We start from the raw sequence: 23,254 nt of genomic DNA on the forward strand, positions 1-23,254 counted from the left end.
CTCCCCATGTCCATTATCCACTGGAATATCCGCGGCATTCGAGCCAATAGGGATGAATTGTCGATCCTCTTACGATCCTACTCGCCGGTCATCTTCTGTTTTCAGGAAACAAAGCTGCGTCCCCATGACCGCTTTGTTCTCCCTCATTTTCAGTCGGTCCGATATGATCTCCCCTCTGCTGAAGGCTCTCCAGCCCATGGAGGACTCATGATTCTTCTCCATGATACTCTCCATTATCACCCAATCCCCTTAAACACTTCCTTCCAAGCTGTCGCCGTCCGTCTTTCCCTTTCCGGATACACGTTCTCTCTTTGTACTGTATACATTCCATCGTCCACACCAATGGCACGAGCTGATCTCCTTCATCTTCTTGGTCAGCTTCCACCCCCCTATTTGCTGGTTGGGGACTTCAATGCCCACCACCCGCTTTGGGGATCTCCACATCCTTGTCCACGTGGCTCCATATTGCTAGACGTCTTCCACCAAGCGGATCTAGTTTGCCTCAACACTGGGGTTCCCACATTTTTGTCTGCCTCCACGACAACCTTATCTCATTTGGACCTTGCGGTCGGTACTGTTCCGCTAGCTCGGCGCTTCGAATGGTTCGCCCTTGATGATACACACTCGAGTGACCACTTTCCATGTGTCCTCAGACTGCAGCCTCAACTGCCATATATGCGCCCGCGACGCTGGAAGTTTGCCCAAGCCGATTGGACACTTTTTTCGTCTCTAGCGACATTCGAAGACCGTCGCTTTCCCAGCGTTGATGATGAGGTCACACATATTACCAACGTTATTCTTACAGCTGCGGAACGTTCAATACCACGCACCTCCGAATTGCCCCGGCGCCTCCCTGTTCCTTGGTGGAATGAGGCATGCCGTGGCGCACTACGTGAGCGGCGACGTGCTCTTCGCATTTTCCGTCACCATCCTACTTTGGCCAACTGTGTCCGCTATAAGCAGCTCCGTGCGCGATGCCGTCGCGTCATCCGCGATAGCAAGAAGGCAAGTTGGAAATTCTTTATTAGCTCATTTAACACCTTCGCTCCCTCCTCGGAAGTTTGGAGACGGCTTCGACGGCTCTCAGGCGTGCCTAGTTTCTCCCCGGTCTCTGGGCTCACTGTTGCGCATGATACATTAGTGGACCCCGTCGCAATTTCTAACTCATTGGGCCAGCACTTTGCTGCGATTTCGAGCACTTCCAATTACCCGCCACCGTTTCTCCCGAAGAAACGTGCAGCGGAAGCACGACCTCTTGCTTTCTCCTCTCCAAATCGCGAAAGCTACAATACCGTTTTCTCCATGCGGGAACTCCAACATGCACTCTTCTTCTCGCTCCTCCGCCCCAGGACCAGATGGTATCCACGTCCAAATGTTGCTGCATTTATCAACCCATAGTCTGCGTTACCTCCTTTGCCTTTATAATTGAATTTGGACCGACAGTACTTTTCCGCGACTATGGCGGGAAGCTGTCGTCGTTCCTGTTCCGAAACCTGGAAAGGACAAACATCTCCCCTCTAGCTATCGCCCCATTTCTCTCACGAGTAGTGTCTGTAAGGTTTTGGAGCGTATGGTGAATTACCGTTTAGCTTGGTGGCTGGAATCCCGCAGTCTTTTAACACCTGCCCAATGCGGATTCCGAAAGCATCGTTCTGCAGTTGACCATCTAGTTGCTCTCTCCACTTATATCATGAATAATTTTCTCCGGAAACGCCAAACAGTAGCAGTATTTTTTGACCTAGAGCGAGCATACGATACCTGTTGGAGGACCTGTAACCTCCGCACACTGTTCTCTTGGGGCTTTCGACGTCGGCTGCCCCTTTTTCTTCGCGAATTCATGGCAGAGCGCACATTTAGGGTGCGGGTGAACACTACTCTCTCCCGTACCTTCTCCCAAGAAAACGGGGTACCCCAGGACTCCGTGCTGAGTGTTGTACTGTTTGCCATTGACATCAATCCAATTATGGATTGTCTCCTTCCTGATGTCTCGGGCTCCCTCTTTGTGGAGGATTTGCGATCTACTACAGCTCTCAAAGGACCAGCCTTCTTGAACGACGTCTTCAAGGATGTCTCGATCGCCTCCACTCTTGGAGCATCGAAACCGGCTTCCGTTTTTCTCCCAGTAAGACCGTTTGTGTTAATTTTTAGCGACGTAAGGAGTTTCTTCCACCCTCCTTACATCTAGGACCTGTCAACCTTCCGTTTTCCGACGTCGCTAAATTCTTGGGTCTTATGTTTGACAGAAAACTATGCTGGTCCTCCCACATTTCGTATCTTTCGGCTCGCTGTCTGTGATCCCTCAACACCCTCCGTGTCCTGAATGGTACCTCCTGGGGAGCGGACCGAGTGGTCCTTCTCCGCCTCTATCGCGCCTTAGTGCGCTCGAAATTGGACTATGGAAGCATAGTCTACTCCTCTGCTCGGCCGTCTATTCTTCGGCGTCTCGACTCTATCCACCACCGTGGATTACGTTTAGTGTCTGGAGCTTTTTACACCAGCCCTGTGGAAAGCCTTTATGCTGAGACTGCTGAACCTCCGCTGTCCAATCGGCGAGCAGTCCTTCTGAGCCGTTATGCCAGCCATCTGTCTTCCATGCCTGCTAATCCAGCCCATGACATATTTTTCGACGCCTCCTTTGATGTAGGGTATGCAGGCCGCCCCTCCTCCCTAGTACCACCGGGAGTCCGCTTCCGTCACTGCTCCATTCTCTTTCCTTCCGCTTTCCTAAAACGTTCTTGACAACTTGGGGTACAGCACCGCCTTGGCTCCGTCCCCAGATCTGCCTGCTCCGTGACCTTTGTCGATTTCCCAAGGATGGTACCCCTTCACTTGTTTATCGTCGGGCATTTGCTGCTCTATGTGCACAAATGACGGAAGCCACATTTATTTACACCGATGGCTCGAAAACATCGTTAGGTGTAGGGAGTGCCTATGTTGTTGGCGACACCCCAAATCACTTTCGGCTTCCCGACCAGTGTTCGGTCTATACTGCGGAGCTTTACGCTGTTCTCCGGGCTGTCCACTACATCCGCCGCCATCAGCGGATACAGTACGTTATCTGCTCCGATTCTCTCAGCTCTCTCCTCAGTCTCCAAGCTCTTTACCCTGTGCACCCTCTGGTCCACCGGATTCAGGACTGTCTGCGCTTGCTCCACCTGGGGGGCGTCTCGGTGGCGTTCCTCTGGCTCCCGGGACACGCTGGTATCTGTGGGAATGAGGCGGCCGACATAGCGGCCAAGGCTGCAGTCTCTCTTCCTCGGCCAGCTATTCAGTCGCTTCCCTTCATTGATCTACGGAGCGGTTTATGTCGCAAAGTTGCTCAATTATGGCATGCGCATTGGTCAACACTTCCCCATAATAAATTGTGGGAAGTGAAAGCCCTTCCTTGCGCTTGGACCTCTTCCTCCCGAACGCGTCGTCGGGAGGAGGTAATTTTAGCTAGACTCCGGATAGGGCACTCTTTTTAGCCATCGACGTCTTTTAAGCGGCGATCCTCCCCCACTCTGTCCCCACTGCTCTCAGCTGTGGACTGTAAGACACCTTTTAATTGAATGCCCCTATTTTAATCCGTTACGCTCCCGTCTACAGCTATCGCCTGATCTATCGTCGATTTTAGCAGATGACACGCGCTCAGCCGACCGCGTTCTCCAGTTTATTAGTGACAGTGAAATGACATCAGTCATTTGAAGCTTTTTTTTGGGACAACCAACCCCATTCTGTAGAGGATTTTTAAGCATTCCTTCTGCTTTTAGTTTCTCCAATTTTATGACTTTGTTCCCATTGCTGCTGGTTTTAAATTTCGGTTTTTTTACTGTTTCCTAAGTCACGGGCTGGGCGCTAATGACCATAGAAGTTTTTCGCCCTAGAACCAAAACAAACAGACAGGACACTAACTTCGGTGCCAGTAACAACCTTTACATATGAGCAGAATTTCTTTATATTTTGTGAAATATCATTAGCCAGAAGTCTGCTGTGAAGGCTTATGCATTGCTCTCTTGACAGCCAAATAGGTTTCATTCACCACCTCTCTATCTATAGCCCTATACTTCGTTTTACACCTATTATGCAGTACTGTGCTTCTGTAGCAGTATCTTTACAGTGACCATATACCATGGAGGGTCACTTCCATTATGAACTGTTTTATTGGGTACATGTGTTCACTGAAAGGTCACATATACTTTTAAACTTCAGCCACAGTTTGGCTCAAATGGCTCTGAGCACTATGGGACTTAACAGTTATGGTCATCAGTCCCCTAGACTTAGAACTACTGAAACCTAACTAACCTAAGGACATCACACAACACCCAGTCATCACGAGCCACAGTTTGTCTGCATACTCCTATCCTGTGCTGAAAGTTCGTAATTGACACTACTGCCTCTGTATCTGGCTTACTAAACATATATCTTTCTACTTTTCTTGGTTGTCATTTGTATTTTGACAATTATTGTTGCCACAACCATGTCACTGTCTCTAATAACAGTTTTAGTGTGGACTTTCTCAAAGGGGTCTGTTTGTTGCTGTGGGGTTCCAAATTACCTGTTCTTTGTAGATTTTGAGGGAATGCATGTAGTAATGCTTCACAGGATGTCTTGTCATGCTCACCACTAGCAAAACTGCAATTTTCTCAGCTGATTGTTGGATGATTAAAGTCTCGCCCAGTGATTACAGTATGATAGGGGAAGTTGTCTACAAGTGAACTGAGGTGTTCTCTAAAGTTTTCGGCTACATTGGGAGGTGATTCTTTTGGGCAGTAGAAGGATCCAATTATGAAAGGCGTTCAATAAATAATGCAACACATTCCTTTTTGGAAACCAAGTTGATTTTCTTCAGGATTCCAATACTCAGTATTATTCTCCACTTGTTCCTCTACAAAACCCTATTTTTCAATGTAATCTCCATTCAGTATGACTGTCTTTATCACATTACTGGGAGGGTCTGTGTGCTTGGATGGTACCACTGTACTGGCCGATGTTGGCGCTAATGTTTTGTTATGTTAGTAACCTTCCAATCATCCATGTACTGCTTCCTGTGGAGTGCATCCTTCATTGTGCCAAACACATGGAAGTTGGAAGATGTGAGATCTGGGCTGTGGAGTGGATGAGGAAGAACAGTCAAGGAGTTTTGTGAGCTGCTCTTGGGTATTGCAGACTTACATGCTGCCTTGCACTGTCTCTGAGAAGGAGAAGCTAATTTGCATTTCTGTGGTGATGAATATGCCGAAGCTCTTTCTTCAATATCCTGAGGCTAACACAATACACTTTGGAAGTGACCATTGCACTGTGGGGGAGGACATCAAACATGATAACCCTTTCACATTCCCAGAAGACTGTCTCCATGACTTCAGTGTCTGAGGGTGCGGCTTTGATCTTTCTCTTCGGAGGCGTGGCATGGTACCACTTCATGCTTTTTTTCCCCCCCATTTTGAAGTGATGAACATATGTTTCCTAGCATGTGACGAAGTTCGACAAAAAATAAAGTTCAGCCATAGGTAGTACGTCATAGGGGAAATGACAGTTTTCATTGACATTTTGTCTCGCCCATTCTGCAGTCTAACCCGACAGTTTTCTATCTTGTGTGGTGTGCGTAGAAACAGTTCATCACTTGCTCTGATGAATACAGTGAACCACAGGGAAACGAATGCACGTTCGCATAAGTCTTCTTTGGACTGGGTCCATGAAATGCACAAAGCACTAACTGGTGTGGGATGTAACAGTTCAAATAAGTAACCACTTGAGAGATGGGAAATAAACTAAGTCAACTTGGCTGCTCTGGCACAATATGAAACACAGCACTCTGCATGGAACACGATTCCATTACATATGGCATTTTGAAGGCTACGTGTAGTCTGCCACCTATTGGAACTTCAAGAAACTATAGGGGCTGAAGCAGAAATATTCCATGGGTCTGCAATATTTCAAGCTAAATTGGCTGAGAAAAAAGTGATGCATTAGTTATTGAACAACTATCATATAAAGTTATTGAGTCTTACCCAAACAATTGGGTGTACAGCTTCAATTTCTATATTGGTGGATGTGATTTTCTTGTCTACTGCAACAGATACACCACCTCTTTTGCATGCATCTAACCTTTCAATAAACACTTAAATTTTCCCCCAATTTTACATTTCAACCCACTTTCTGTATGATTTTATGTAAGCTTCACTGTTTTTCAGGAACACTTCAAATTCTGGCTTTTCATTAAACTTCGGGATGTCCTACAGCTATTGTTATCTGGACTGGATTTAGAGTCAAGTAATCTAAAAAGTCCTTTGGTGTGCCACACAAACGGCTACCTGGGCAGCAGCCTGTGATGGGTGATGCACACTTCACCCATTTAGGGGCCCTACAGTTTTCAACCCTATGGTGCAAGTCCAGGATTTTCCAGCCTAGCGTGTTACAGAACCCTTGAAGTCTCTGGTATGGTCCTTCCACTCGACTCAGAATCGGGGGGACCACAATCAGTTCTGGGGATAATGCTGCAAACTGAGTGCTTCATTGAAACTCCATGTGCAAGGCTGGTCTTATCACCTTTCTCTGCCAGTTGCAGAAATGCCCCTAGGGGGCTTGCCGCTCTTTGGCAGGTATGTGCATGGCTACCATGGTGCTCCAGCCTTTGCAGCATCTATTCCCTTCCTTGCTGCATGCCTATCCTCTTGCAATTATTTTTCCCCTCCCTTGGGGAACGTGACTGGAATGTTGTTGGAAATGTGTTTTGCATATTCAGTAGCCGATATCAGAAGTCTCTCCACTGTATTTTGTTCCTACTTTTTTTTTGTTCCCCTTCTCCTATCCTTCCTCTGCTTCAGTGTTTGAGGCTCCTCTTTTGCTCCTTCATCCCTGTGCACTCACGAAGGCTTTTCACTACCCCTTACTATAGCAATAGTCATCCATGAATTCCCTGGTACAACTTCATTTGTTGTACAAGAAAAATTAATCTTGCAACCAACAAAAGTTATTGGACCACTCAGTATCTCCTGTTGAGACACTGGGTTTGGTGTCTCATCAAAGCTGATAAGTCTTGTACACTGGCATTCTGCTCCTCCTTGCATATCTTCTGCGTCGGTACGGCATGGCTATGTGCTCCGTGCGGCTGCCTCGAGTCGACTGAGGCAGTGTGCAGTGACTGATGGCTGTGTGCATTCACTGCATGCCGCTGCCGTATAGGCGGGTGACCTTGAGTGGGACTTAGCCGCTGAGCGAGGCAGCCGCGCGACACGGGCCCTAGTATTACTAGGCCCGTGTTGCTGGAAAATCAAAAGTCACGTGACCGCGCTATCTTATCGGGACTTCCGGCGCTTGGCGCAGGGGTCTCCGCGCATAGGCAGCTGCATGCTCAGTCGACTCGAGGCCCATGCATCTGACGCGTAACAGGTGACTGGGTAATGCGTAATTCCCAGCCCTGGGTTGACGGGTAGGGATCCCACATACCCTTTGGTAAAGACCAGATCCAGGGGTGATTGCATGAGCTGCTACCTTTCTAAATTGCTGATGGGTCCCTCTGTCAGGTGTTCGGGAGGTGTGACGTGAAGTCTAAGGCAGGTGTGCCCTCTTCTGAGGGGGATGGTCCCAGTTGGAAGGAGCACGCCAGCAGAGGTGCTGGCAATCGTGGGGGATTTTCTCGCAGTGAGCCAATCATCACCTCAGTCTACATCTAGTAAATGTAAACTGAATGAGGCTAAAGATTCAAAGACCCTCCCAGCTGTGCCACTGTTCCTCATGGTTTCACGTACTGAAGTGTTGATGTGATTGCCAACCAGGCCCATCGAACACCGAATTTTTCCCACGGTGCTATTTACACTGGGTTGCTCGATCGTCTGACCAAGGCAGAAATCCAAATGTACCTCACTGATCTGTGTGTCATTGCAGACCATCAGGTGATGAAAAAAGTAGATGCATCCTTAATGCCCACACACCTTTGATTCAGTGGTGCTTCTGTTCAAGATGAAAGCAGGCTATGAAGTTACCACAGTATGACTGTACAATCCGAACATGATGTGCTGCTACCAGTGTCATTGTTACAATCACACTCGAGAATCCTGTAGACGTCAGGCCAAATGTGTAACGTGTGGTAGGGATGTTCGCGAGGGCAATTGTCTGCCTCCTCCCTGCTGCATGAACTGCAGTGTCGACCGTGCTCCCTCCTCCCACGATTTCCCCATGTATCTTGATGAGCGGGCTGTTCAAGAGATCTGGGTAAAGGAAAAAGTGCCTTACACTGGCACTCGCAAGTTGTTGGCTACTCAGAAACCCTGCATTCTTCCATGTGGCACCTACAGTGCTGTTCTTGCCACGTCCCACTCCATGGAGGACATTGCCAACTATGGTTGGTAAATTGTCTTGTCATGGCAGCAGCCCCGTCTCCTCATCCAGTTGTACATAAATCACCAAATATTCGCCTCCTGGGGTGAAGTCACCTGCTACACAGCTGGCAGGCCAGAAAGGATAGAAGGAATACTCCTGCGAAGACTTCCTACATCCATCCTGCCAGCAAACATTTGTGTCTGCCTCTGCCAACCGGAAAGGCTCCATGAAGTGCAAACTTGGAGATCCCTTCTGACAGTGTCGCCAAGTGATACCCTCACTTGGCTGACCTCAGTGTCTCTGGTGCCCACCATCAAACGCTTTTCTGCTCTGGACTCAGCAGACTGACAGAAGGAGAATGCCAAAGTCTCAGTAGACCTCGTGGAGCAGGATCCTCGTGCCTCTGTGCTGTGTAGCAGTGAGTCTTCAGAGCTGGCACTCGGCAGCTGCCGAGGTGACACTCCTTCATTTTTCTCCTCTTTGTGACTCTCCTCCAGTGGAACATTCGCGACCCTTGATCCGACAAAGAAGACTTATGGCTGCTCTTAGAATTGCAGCATCAGCTTGTATACTGCGTCCAGGAAACAAAATTGCATCCTCATGACTGCTTTCAGCTCTCACATTTCTTCCCGTTCTTTTTTGACCGTCCCCAGTTTCCAGCGTGACAGTAGCAGAGGGTGTCATAGTGGACCCTATTGCTATCTCAAACACCTTGGGCCACCATTTTGCAGAGATTTCTTGCTCCTCCCACTATCACCCTGCCTTTGTCCATTGGAAATGAGCAGAGGAGGCTCTTCTCAGAGTACTGAGTACTACAATGTTGCCTTTACTATGATTGGGCTAGATCGTGCTCTTGCTACATCCTGATCCTTGGCCCCAGGGCCAGACAATGTTCACATTCAGATGTTGGAACACCTTTCTCTAGTGGGCAAGCACTTTCTCGTTCATGCATACAACCACATCTGAGCTGAGGCATATTTCCCAGAGACTGGTGTGAAGTCACTGTCATACCTATACTTAAGTCTGGTAGCGACAAACATCTTCCTTCTAGCTACTGCTGCATTTCTGTCACCAGCTGTGCTACAAGGTGATGGAACATATGATTCATGCCCAGCTGGTATGGTGGCTAGATTCTCACAATTTACTAACCTCTGCACAGTGTGGATCTCGAGTGGGCGGGTCTGCAATTGAGCATCTCCTCACTTTGTCCACCCTTGTCATGAATGGTTTTCTGTGGAAATCACAGACTGAGGCCATGTTTTTCGATTTGTAGAAAGCCTAAGACATTTGCTGGAGGGGTGGTATCGTTCACACTCTCCACACGTGTGGCTTCCATGGTCGCATGCCCTGTTTCCTTCAGTAACTTTTAAAAGACTTGAGTTTTCAGGGTATCACCATTAACCCTATAATGGCCTGTCTCCCACCGGGCATCTCAGGCTCCCTTTTCGTTTGCCATCTATTGCAGTTTTCCATGGACCTGTCTCATTGAACCACGTCGTCAGCGATGTCTCAATCATCCTTCCTCATGGAGCATCGACAATGGCTTACGTTTTTCCACTGAAATAACCTTTTGTATGAATTTCTGGCAACCTGCTGTATTCAGTCCATCAGTATTCTGTGTGTCCTCAGTGGTACTTCCTGGGGAGCAGATCGAACCACTCTCCACAGTTTGTACCGGTCCCTTATCTGTTCGAAACCAGACTAAGGGTGTTTTGTTTATGCATCTGCAAGTCTATTCCCTGCCTCCCCACCATGCTGTATCCACCATCATGGTATCTGTTTGGCCACTGGTGCCTTTTACACTAGTCCAGTTGAGAGCATGTATGCAGAAGCTGCCAAACTACTGCAATGATTTCTTCTCAGCAGATGTGCATGCCAATTATTTGCCATGCATGGCCACCCGTCCTAAGCCTCCTTCTTAAATGACTCCTTCGATCGCCACTTCTGTTATCTCCTGCAGTGCTTTTAGCACTTGCTCTGACAGCTTAACTTCACACTACCTGCAACATTCCCGGTGGATGTGAACCCTTCACCACCTTGGATTCGTGCAGCGGCCTGTGTTCACTTTGGCCTTCATTCGCTTCCTAAGGACACTACTCCAGCTTCGTTCTATCACCTTCAGTTTCATGACCTTCGCACAGAACATCGCGATAGTACCTTTGTGTACGCAGATGGCTCTTGGACTGATTGTGGTGTCGGGTGTTTCTTTGTCATTGGCACTGTCATATAAGCTTCCGGAATACTGCTCAGTATTTGCAGCAGAGCTGTTCGCCGTGTATCAGGCCACGGAGTACATCTGGCGACATGGTCTTTTCAACTGCGTCGTCTGCTAATGTTCTCTCTGTGCCCTTCATAGCATATGTGTGCTTTACACCATCCATCCCTTAGTGCAGTAGGTCCAGGAAAGCTGTCATGTGCTCACTCTTGATGGAGCCATTGTGATGTTTATGTGGGTTACTGGTCATTTCAGTTGTACAGGAAACAAGGCCATTACATTGTTGCCAATGCTGCAATCATCATATCTCAGCCCACTAGTTATTATATTCCCTGAGATGTTGGTGTTGCTGTGTGTCAGCAAGTGGTGTCGCTTTGGCATCACCACTGGTCCTCCCTTCATGGTAACAAGCTCCAGGTTATTAAACCTCTCCCAGCAGCTTGGATGACCACCTCTTGGCTCTCTCACCATGAGGAGAGCATTGTAGCTATGTTGCGTATTGGGCACTGTGTTTTTAGTTGTTGCCATTTATTAAGTGGTGTTCCCCCACCACTTTGTGCTCATTCCTCTCAACTTTTGATGGTCTGTTATTTCCTGACAGAATGCCTTTTTTTTTTTACCACTTACGTTCTCATTTGTGTTTGCTGTCTGAGTTACCAACTGTTTTAGCTAAGATCGACAACATTTTACTTTTTATCTGTCGTAGCAATATGGCAAAGGACATTTAATCTTTAGTTCAGGACCACTGTTTCTCTGTGGCGTGTTTTATAGATCTTTCTCCACGTACCTATTTTTAACTGTCTTCTCTTCCGTCGATTGGGATTAACATGTAGTCGTTATTAACTCCTGTCTTTGTCTTCGTGTTCTGCAGTTCTGACATGGGCGTGTATGACCCTAGTTGTTTTTGCACGCTAAAACAAAACACACACACAAACAATTACAGAAATGATCTCCTTGGAGCCCAGATGACGAGCATTGCTTGTTCCAATGTGCGCTGCAGCCTCCAGTGGGTTGCAACCTGTTCTCTTAGTGGCTGCCCAAATAGCCCCTTCACCATGCTGAATGAGGACCCTAGGCATACACACTGAGTGCACCTGGTGTTCCTTCCTTTTCTTGCTGCCATTTCCATAAGGTGTACCCTTATGTGCCTTACATTGGAGCTGGCAATATTTAATTGACCCCTATTCTTTTGTGTCTGCCGCCTTTCGCCATGGGACAAAGCAGGTTTCTCCAAATAGGTGAAATGAGTCCCATTGGGTCACTTTCAGTGAAAGACAACAGCACGAACTTGTTGGTTAATGTTATGGTATAACACCGTGAGTACTCCCTGGTTCCTGTACACGACTCTTTAGATCTACCATTGATGTGCCACTTGTGGTCAAGTGGGTGAGTAATGACAGATCCCATGCTTCCTGCAGAGCAGACAGGGTGCACAGGACTTGAGGTACCTTCATTATCACAGGTACGTGTGTCGCAGGAGCTCTTTCAACATACTGTTCTACTTGACCAGGATGACAACTTGCTCCAACCCAATTCATAATTTTAACATCTGACACTTATAAGCTCACAAGGCACTTTCAGGCTTGAACACCAAATGGTTTTGTTGCATGCTTCCCATTTCTGAATAGTCAAATGCACGAGCCACAATGCACCCCCATTGTGAATGCTGTTCGCTAACAATGCGCGAGTTGGTTGATGTTCATAAGCAGCTGGAAACCCTGTCAAATGATTGACATGAGGTCATCCCTTCTCATCCCGTCTGATAGGTCGCTGGAGTTGGTTGATGTTCATAAGCAGCTGGAAATCACTCTGACTACTGTCAAATGATTGGCAGAAGGTCTTCCCTTCTCATTCCGTTTGGTAGGTCACCGCTGACCTGCAGTTCTCGGAGGCCTTTCTGAAATCTACCCCTTTTTGTAGACCTCTTCAGTCCTTTTCCTTCACCCTTATTCCTTTCCCTTCAACACTTCTGCCAGAAAGAGGAACCACTGGCTCAGATAGCTTGTCTAATTATAGCCTCCTTTTATCTGTGCGTGTTCTGCTGCCGCATGGTAAGTAGAATGTTTACCTATCCAATTAAATTATATTATCAAAAAGTAATCGTTTTCGTTGTTGATATATTGAGGACGTGTAAGCTGTGGAAGTTGCTGTGTCTGTATTTTGTGGTCACTGGAGGGGTAGAGAAGCACCACATGAATTAAAATTTTGTCATTCTAGCTTTCTTTTCCTTTTGACACTGTCTACATCTCTATTGCTTGTTTGTAGTACTTCAGATGCATTTATTTGTCAGTTCCCCCCTTATCCTCATCAGTTCCTAGAATTTCATCGAACTTAGGTGGCCAAAGTAAAAGAAGAGTTGGAATTGAAATACTACTCCTCTGCAAACAAAAGTGGACTTGACATGGTTCGTTCCTAGAACTTAAAGAAAATCTGGATGTCTCCTATTGTTTTTGTTTCCGAAATATGACTTGGTTATCTATTCTTGTGTCACTTTGTGTTGAATAATACCAACTGTTTTGTATTTCGGGAGAGTATAGGCTGAGTACACCCAAAATACAACACTAGACATTGTTTTACTGTAGATTGTGGTCAATTCAGATTTCATTTTACTTTGTTTCATTGTCAGTTGCCCCACTGAAATGTAAAATTGGAAATGAAGATGACATCCTCCTCTCTGTTCAGCACGTGGGATACTATGGTCCGTTCTATGCAGAATGCAGTAACAGTTGAATTTGAAGCACATTTTAAATACATTGTTCAGTTAGTCTGGGGTCTGCCAGGTTTGTTAATTGTCTTCACAAATGATAACCTATGATTTTTAGCCAGGGTTTCTGTCAGAGATGTTACTAGACCAATTACCAGTTGTAAAATTACATACTGTGTTGTTAATTGGTAAAATAAGTTGTTCTACGTCAGCAATTTCATTGCTTACCTGGTAAAGTCCTTCCAGATGTTTGCCTTTGTATATTTGTAAACTATTGGTATGAAACATTTTACTATCAATTAAAGAAAATATTGTTATCTCATACTTCACTGATTGGAAGGACTGTGTTGTTTAAAGTTGCACCCACAACAGAAATCTTGCAGTTTGTCATTGATTATAAAATGTGCACCAAATGAGTTACATGTTTTACAGCTAGTTACAGAACAATCAAGAATCCCTAATTGTTTCAAGGTGATCAGCTTCCTTCCTTAAAGACCTTACTTCTTTGTCACCAAATCCTAAAACATTTCAGAAGTAAGATTATTTTGATTTAGGGTCAATTCCCCTCAGTCAGACTATAAAATAAACAATTTTTACAATTTTGTTAGAAAAACTAATAAAGCAATCAGAATTGATCTTTTTGCACATTATTTATTGATACATTAAGCCTTCCATCTGAGATGTGTCCATGACGAAAGTCCTGCAGTCTGCAAATCTTACCTAAAATTAAAAATGGTTCTTAATCTATAGAATATTTCACATGGAGTAATAGCACAGTTTGTTGAAATTTGAGGAAATAAAATTCGGATGTTTGAAACACATGTAGATCTGGCATACATTTTTTGTTCAAGGTTTTTTGTGATTACCAATGAACATAAAAAAAAAATGCCTGTTAATCCTTACGGGACTGCCAGAGGAGGAAGTTAGCCAAATTTCAGAAAGATACCTTTATTAATGTGTCTGCAGTTCATTCAGTCAGCTTGAGATACAGTTTATTTCAAGTTGACACAGTGGATTGGGGCCTCACTAATATATACGTCTTTCTGAAGTATGGCTGAATTACTCCTCACAAATGTCTGCAAGGAGTAATAGGCTGATTTTCTTAGTTTGACTTATTTATAGGTTATTGTAAAAAATGACCAAAACCATGTATGAAAACTAAATTTTTGTTTAAACGTCAACTTTTTCAAATTTTGAAGAACTGTATTATTACTCGATGTGCAATAACCCGTATATTAAGAACATGGTGATTTTTTATTTCAGATGAGATTTAAACACTGCAGGACTTGAGTCATGGGCACATCTCATTTTGGATAGAGAAATGTTAACTCCATGGGTTGAAGGGGGTGGGGGGCTGTGGGAGAGGAAGAGACTTAATGATGACCGAATTCCTTAAAAATTCAGAAAATGTTGTCAAAGAATCACTAAATAGTACAGAAAGATTTATGTTGATTGTGTCATTGGTTTTTCAAAAAAAATAAATGGTAAAAAGAGCTAATTTAATAGGCCAAGTGAAGGGAATGGACTCTTAATCCCATAATTACTCAGAATGTTCGTTTCAAAGCAATGTGAATCCCTCATATTGTTGACATTCATTCGCCCTGCTTTATACATTCCAGGCAGGTAAAATGCTGTAACAAAATTTTGATCTTAGTTAAATCAGTTGGCTTTGCATCTCACGCATGACTGAAATTTACATTGGCTGTGTCACTTTATTGCTTTGTGTAAGACACTATTATTCGTCATTTTTCTGTCTTCCAGGTAGATCCAGATATCAGAAATTTTGCTGTTGTATACTCTCCGCTACACATTTGTCTGGTTCTTTTTTTGTGAAGTATAGCATGATTTTTTTTCTGTAATACACATTCTAATATTTTACTCTTCTTCCTCATCACAGCAATGTAAGTTTCTTCATTCTCATCACTGTCTTCAGAAAGTGAGCTGTGTTCCAGGTTACCCCCTGCTGTAAAAGTAAGAGAATTCTCTTCCTTCTCCTCAGTCATGGCCAAAGCATCTCTTGTCACAATCTCCATTATTACACCCATATTCTTTGTCAGCAAGTTAATAAACCAATAGGAGTGTCTGAATTTCCTGAACAGCCTCTTACGTGTATAGATGGCATATTTTTCTCACTGCCATCCTTCAGAAACAAATTTGGCAAAATCCAAGAACAAGCCTTATGTTTTCCACAGTAGTATATGTGTGTCTGAAGTTAAGGGAAAATGAGTATGTGGAGACTGTACATAGTAAACAAAAATAGTTGCAGAAATTTCTAGATTATGTAGTAACCTGAAATACACATGAAATAAAATGCTAATGGGTAGTTAGACAAGATTTATTTGTGCTCTCTCTCTCTCTCTCTCTCTCTCTCGTAGATACAGTTTGTCTTTCACACCCATAATAATGTACCATTTGTACCATTCACAATAGCAGCAGTACCGAGACACATACTCCAGCACAGGAAGGTTGAAGGGGTGGGGTAAGTTGAGAGACCCATGCCGCTCCCTTCCTTTCTGAGAAAATAAATGAATGACTTCTCATCTGTTAGAACACATTGAGTAATAAGGGTTAAGCCATTTGCATGAGAGGGTATAATAGTGCCACAATCTCCAGATGACACCTATAACATCTGGTGTTCCCCATTGCTTCATACACTGAAAGTTCAGCCAGAAGCCTGTTAATGCTGATTATTACTGCTGTTCTAGCTGTAGAACAGTAACAAAGTTTCCTTGCATTCCCTAGATATCTTTCATCAAATACTAAATTGAACATTATGAAGACAAAGAAATCTGAATATGACCTACAAACCTAAAACTGTGATTGTAATTGCTGTTAAATTTATCAGGCACTTTGCTACAAAAGGGCAATAACTTGTCAGAAGTCCATTCCCCATGTGTTGTGACTCTCTGGAACATGACACCACAATTGAAGCACAAAAGTATGAGGATACTTTGCAAAAATTGCAGAGTGGACTCAAATCCAAATGCCCAGGGATGTTGATGGAGAGCATCATTCTGTTGTTTGATAACGTCCTCCCACATGTTACCAACGTTGTTTAGACTACGTTGTAGAAGTATTGGTGGGAAGTTGAGAATAATGTAATTTGTTTTCAAAATCATTCCTGTTGTGTGCTGGGTAATGTAGTTGTAGCTGTAGAAGCAACAAAGCTATTAAGTCATTCAAAGCTATTAAGTCATTCTTATTTTAAGTAAGAGCTGTTTAAAAATCTTTGTTGTATGTGATCGTGAACATTCTCTCTTGCACACCGGTGCAGGAGGAATTTTTTGTGCTTAACATTATCTTGTGACTGTATTTTATTACCATAGATTTTTGCTGAAAAATAATGTGCTGGAAAAGAAATGGGTAAATGTGATAGTAAATTATTTCCAACTAAATACATTCTTCATATTTGGGAGCCAAAATTGTGTCTGAAGTGAATGACAGGTGATTACTGTGTCATAGTATCTTCTCTAGTATTTAATGCTGGCTGTGATACTGAATCTTGGAATCCATATATTCATAGCTAATCACTTGCCTGTATTTGGACCCAGAAAGATATCCTAGATGGGTGCAAATAACTTGTCAATCAAACACTTCATGGTATATTAACAGGCTTTGGATGACAATCTAAGTGCGAAGTAAATATACTAACTTCCACTTCTTTTACGAGATGACTAACTTGACATGACACACACACACACACACACACACACACACACACACACACACAAAAATAACAATAACTGGGATGAGCAGTTCACAATACAGAAAACTGTAGGTAATAACATAATTTTGGTTTAATTGAGGGGTTGAAATTGTATAAAGAGTGATGAAATTTATGGCTGTTACAAACAATTTTTGTTCATTTATCTTCTAATTCACTGGTCAAATCGCAATAGGTGATGTATTCAGTTTATGTTCAAGTATTAAGGTATGAGAAACTAGCTATAAAGCATCTGAGAGACTAACACTGCATATTTCAATTTTGAAATATTGCTTTAGCAATGCCCTTTTTTCTGTTCCATGCCGAATTAAAGATATTTGTGTGTAAGTTGGTTTCTCCATTGTCAAAAATCTGAATGTATTTATATCACCATGTAGTGGAGATGCTGAGTCGCAGACAGACACAACAAAAAGACTGCAAAACAAGTAAACTTTGGCAAATGACACACACACACACACACACACACACACACACACACACACACAGAGAGAGAGAGAGAGAGAGAGAGAGAGAGAGAGAGAGAGAGAGAGTGTCTCCATCCTGATTTTCCATTGTTTGAATGTATGTAATGATTCATAGGTACATAATTGTTCTTTAAAAAAATTCCTTGGTACAAAATAAGTTGAATTTTTTCAGATCATGTCCCATATGCCGAGTAGAGTCTCCATTTGTATGCCCTAGTTCTTTCTGGGTTGAAACTCCTGAGGAGAAAGCAGCAGTGATAACTAACTACAAAAAAGCACTGAGGTAAGATTTCTGTCATTTTTTTAAAATTAGTTTATGCAATGTAGGATTCACTTTTCAGATAGGTAAAATTAGTTTGTTTGCACTAAAACTTGCAAATTGATGTACAGCCATATGTTAAGCCAGTGTTCACAGAATAAAAAGAAAGTAACCTTTGTTCAAACTTTCGTCTATCATGAACAGGGTGATTAGTTTTGTGAGTGTTAACAATTTATCAATTACTGTAGTGGATTGACATCAGATAATTGCTCATTGTCTGCAGTTGTAATGAGGGAAATAACTTGCAGTAAGATTGTGTTCTTATTCTTTGTCATCTACATTTTGATCGCTAATGATCCTGAGACCTTAAGTAATTTCGTATGACAAAGGTTGTAATGACCAGTTACAGGATATATGTAGGTGGAAAGCAGTGTCTGTCTGACTAGCACTTAAATTATCCCCCAGTGAATGTTTGTTGGAAACATGATATACCTGTTTATTCAGATTTCAAGAAATGTTATATTTTGTGCTGGGTGGAGGGCTAGTGCTTCTATACTCTGGTCATCATAAGAATAAACCTGATGTAAACAAACGTGATGATCGGTCAGAAGTAGTAGCACACATACACTGATGGTGTTACCCTCTTGAAAGTGGGTCATACTTACGTATTAGATATACTATTACTGAATTATGTTAAATGAAACTTTAAGATATTATAATATATTAACAGCCATCAACATTTTTCTTACTCGCACTTTAACTTTGTAGTTTTTATTTCAAAAATAATGTACAGTCAAGTCTGTTTTGCTCCGATTGTCGCGCTGTTAATACACGGTATGCAAGTGGCTGAGGCTGGTTCCTGTTCCATTGTGAATCATGTGTTTGGAACACAGTTAAAAAGTGCTGAAAGGTAGGTTGTTGTTAACGTTTTTCATAAATTTACAGAAACAAATTGGCTTTGAAGTTATCAGAGTTACTGTATTTGATACAGTTGAGGCAGTTGTACACGTAGGATGTGTAGCGGAATCGGCAGCATAGGACATTGATAACCCAGTGCAGTACATGGACAGCTGGTCAAAGTCTCACCTAAGTGTTTTTTAAGTACCTGCATCTCATAGTTGTAAAATTCATTATTTTTTTATGAGCAATGCACTATTTCTTGTTTCTAATTACATATTGCAGACAATTCCTGTTTTCATTTCAAATATGAATTGTTTATCATCGATATTTTATGAAAGATTGTTAATATTAATAAAGGTTGCTTAAATTAAGAAAACAATTTAATTTTTTAGGGCAAAACTGAAAAACCTAATTCTTTTTATTTGGACTATGTCCATTGTTCTGTATCACAGATGTAGTGTCTCACAAACCAGAGTGGTAAGTGTCCTGGAAACATGAAAAACAATTGTTTTCACAATATTGAGCACAATAGAAATGCTGCATTTTTACATTAGTCAATGTACTAAAACAATATGAACTCAACAGAGAGAACTGATCTGCAGCCAAGTTAAGGGATTTGGCCCAAGAAATAACAAGACTTCTAAGCTGTCAGACATACTGGAACTAATGTATGCAGCATTTTCATGTCACTGCCGAACGCTGGCAGAATATAGAATGACGTATCGTAAAATAAGAGGAGAAAATGCGGCGCCTGGGTGGCTTCATGGATTCTGTTGTTCGACTCTCTATTAATGTAGCATATGTCAGTTCCAGAAGTGAAGTATATTTCTTGGATTCGGATAAGGAAGGAGCTAAGAGATTACCAGAGAACTGACTGTAATTAATACCTTCAGTGGCTTCGGTATTCAACAGTATGGTGAAATCCCTGCAGTATGCTTTTGCATAACACATAGCTCACTCAGAAAAATTATCCTGATTTTAAGTTAGGGGTTTTCATCACTCTTGTTTGTAATTAGAATACTGTGAGAACAAGAGCACTTCATGCTATTTGTCTGGTGACCTAAGAAGTGTGTGGTTGTGCAGGAGTCTTGCCGAATATTATTTCATTCTCTTTAAAAATTAAATGGCATTCAGAGTTATATTGTTTCTTTGCTTGTATCTTTTGATGTATGAACCGCAATAGCTCACATCATTAAAGGTTAGTTGGACCAGCTGGCTGACTAGTGTTGTCCTAGTTTAATGCACCGGTAAAGCTGTTGTCTTGCATTATCACTAAGTTCGTGTAACACAGCATAAAACATATCCTAAGGATCATATTTGGCTGAGCTGGACACAGCTTGGCTTCCACTACATGTGAAATGAAATCCAGTGAGATTCGTGCAAACATGGACGAACACATGATGTAATGTTTACATCAGGTTTATTCTTTTGATGGACAGAGTATATGTAGGTGTTTTAGATAATTGTCAAATCATTAAGACTGATAGATACAGCTTTGTTCATATCTTTAGTGCAGTTATAACTGTAGTAAGTATAATTATTTTCAAGGATGCAGTTTAGATCAGTTCACAAATAAGATACTGAAAATTCTTAGCAGCACAGTTAACAATAAGTGTTATCACCAACAGGTACTTTCAAGAGTGTGTGTGTGTGTGTGTGTGTGTGTGTGTGTGTGTGTGTGTGTAGTACATGAACTGTGTGTAACATTTAATACAAATAAAATGTAGAACATTCGTAATGTACTTACAGGTGGTGTATATTCTCTTACAAATTTAGAAAAGTTGATGAACTCTGATTACTGTTCAGATATGTCTGTTGCTGCAGTGTAAGGTGATTTCGTAAAAGATTAACCCTTTCATGCCGGTGTAGTGATAGTAGTCATGTGCTGTGGACGCAAGCCAGTCCTGCCTGGGTGTGCAAGCTGGACTACAGACTTTCCCTGCCCCCCTCCCCCTCCGGTACTTCTGTCACTGGTTTCGCACTTGCAGTTTAATCGCTACAAACTTACTTTAGAAAATATATATGTTCATATGTTTTTGATCTCCATTTCAAATAAAACAGTTGTTCTGGATCTTTTAAACCAGTCGCGTAATTTTTTTGTATGTTGTCAGATCAGTGACTTTGGACATAGCACATGTAGGGTGGGTGCATTATTATTTAAAACATATTTAATGTTATTTCTGTTTCCACATGTACAGAAATGTTCACTTGCATTTGGCTTACGTCACATTACAATAATTTCATCACACAGTGCTAAATTTCAAAAATTGTTTGTGTGATAAATCTTGAAATGGGGAAAGCCACACATTGTTGTACTGCATTCCTTACAACAAAACTTAGGAGCCCAACATGTCAGTACAGAACTGAAACAAGGTGGGAAATCAGTAGTGTAACAGAAGCTGAAACTACGCTTTCATATCGAATGCAGCTGCCATCTAGTGACTCTACTGCTAACTACAGTCTTCCAACACAGCTGCTAGATGCCACGTAAGTCAAACTTCCTCAGAAATAGAGGGTAGTGAAGTGGAGAAATACAAAGAGAGGTGGAACTGCTACAGCAGTCCCCTGGCTGAGCAGCACAGTTGCTCTAGATTTCTACAGAAGTTGACTGGAACGAAAGTGTTAAGGGTCAGCTTTAGCATTGTTTTCTGTTCATCCTGGTGTAAATGTGAAGCACTTGCTGCGTGACAGAACCATTACAAAATGAAAAGTCTAGGTTGGAATACCAAGTGATCTGGAAAGGATAGATTGCTTGCTACTCACTGTAAAGGTGACTTTTTGCATTGAAGACGGGCAGACTTCTGATTGTAGTTATTTATAGGTCTCCTGACTCTTTGACTTCAGAGCAATTCTGCTCAAGCTAGAGGGGGGTTAGTGGTTCACTTAGTAGAAAGTACCAGAAATTAGTTGTAAGTGATGACTTCAATATTAATTTTGTATGTGACTGTGCAAGAGAAAGGATGTTTTAAGATTTCTTGAATTCATAAGATGTGATGCAGATCGTGTGTTTTCCAATGTGGGAGCAGGGGACAGGAGCACTGTCATAGACAATAGTTTTATTGATTCTTCATTACTAGTTGGGTATTCTGTTAGTAGAAGGATGAATGGTCTTTCATGCTGTGATGCACAAATTTTAACACTAAAAGGTTTTTATACTCAAACGAATGTTAAATATAATAACAAACTACATAAAAAAAACTAATCCAACGGCATCACTGTTTGATAAAGCTACTGAAACAACTGTGTGTGTGTGTGTGTGTGTGTGTGTGTGTGTGTGTGTGTGTAAGGATAAGTGATCATTTTATTTCACATAATTTGCTGTCAAATGTAAAGTTTGGTTTTAGAAATGGTTTAACAATTGAAAATGTTATATTCTATTTTCTCTGTGAGGTATTGATTGGATTAAACAAAACATTTTGAATGCTAGCATCTATTTTGATTTAACTAAGCCATTTGATTGTGTTGATCACACAATATTGCTCCAGAAGTTGGACCCTTATGGAATACAGGGAATAGCTCACGATTGCTTCACCTCGTACGTTAAGAACAGACAGCAGGAGGTCAGTCTCCACAGTACTGACAGTGGCTATGATGAGAGGTCCTAGTGAGGCATGGTTAAATGGTGAGTGCCCCAGGGATCAGTGCTGGGCCTCCACTGTTCCTTATTTATGTAAATGATATGCCTCCTAGTATTATATGTGATTCTAAAATATTTGTTTGCTGATGACTCCAGCTCGGTAGTAAAGTATGTTGTGTGTAACGGTGGCCCGGTTTCAAATAGTGCAGTTAAAGACATTTAAAGACACAAGTTCATGGCTTGTAGGAAATAAACCAATGCTAAATCACAGTAAGACTCAGTTTTTACAGTTTCTAATACAGAATCAACATACCATTAATGAGACTTAACAGTTCAAGTTTCTAGGTGTTCAGATGACAGTGAACTGTCATTGAAAGCCCATGTTCAGGATGTTGTACAGAGGCTTAATGCGGAAGGTAAAGACTTCTCCACAGTCAACCCTTTCATTATTCAGAAAGGTGTCGACGCAATTGCAGGTCCTGTAAAGTCTTGTTCCCGATTACGAAATGGCAGCTTCTTGTTAGAAACAGTCAGTGCCCTCAAGGCACTAAAATTGCTGCGAACTTCACTGCTACACGCATTCTCTGTCTGGGTGGGTGTGCACCGCACTTAAAATTCATCGTGCGGGGTGGTTTATACACGCTCTCTCAACAGATTGTCCAATGAGGAAATTCAAAACTACCTGTATGATGAGGGCGTAATGGCTGTACATATTCATGGAAAAGGTTTGACAAGGACTTGGTTCCAACCCGTACTCTCTTCTTGACATTTGACAGAGTTCACCTTCCATCGAACATTAAAGCGGGCTATGAGATAATTTCAGTTTGCCCTTACATCCCCAACCCTACGCGTTGCTATCGGTGTCAGTGGTTTAATCATACCAGCCAGTCGTGTTCCGATCTGGCCAAATGCGTTAAGTGTGGCAAGGATGCCCATGAGGGTGCTTGTCCACCTCCATCTCCTCGTTGCATCAACTGTATGGGTGACCACGTTGCTTCTTCTAGAGATTGCCTCAATTTCAAAGATGAACAGCTTATTCATGAAATCAAAGTACAGGAAACGGTGTCTACATTTGCTGCTTGTAAGTTATTCGCTAGTCGAAAGCCCATT

At 42.6% G+C, this 23,254-nt stretch overlaps 1 protein-coding gene across 1 annotated transcript in view; it reads left to right on the forward strand.

The window, feature by feature from the left end:
• The window catches only part of LOC126184816 (probable E3 ubiquitin-protein ligase makorin-1), a 125,119-nt gene that overhangs the window by 61,286 nt on the left and 40,579 nt on the right, over positions 1 to 23,254 (forward strand). The window contains exon 7 of the mRNA XM_049927393.1: positions 17,581 to 17,691. Within this exon, the coding sequence (XP_049783350.1) occupies positions 17,581 to 17,691 (111 nt within the window). The remainder of the gene's footprint in view (positions 1 to 17,580; positions 17,692 to 23,254) is intronic.

Source organism: Schistocerca cancellata, chromosome 4 (genome assembly GCF_023864275.1).
Source record: "Schistocerca cancellata isolate TAMUIC-IGC-003103 chromosome 4, iqSchCanc2.1, whole genome shotgun sequence".
In the NCBI taxonomy this organism is placed as follows: Eukaryota; Metazoa; Arthropoda; class Insecta; order Orthoptera; family Acrididae; genus Schistocerca; species Schistocerca cancellata.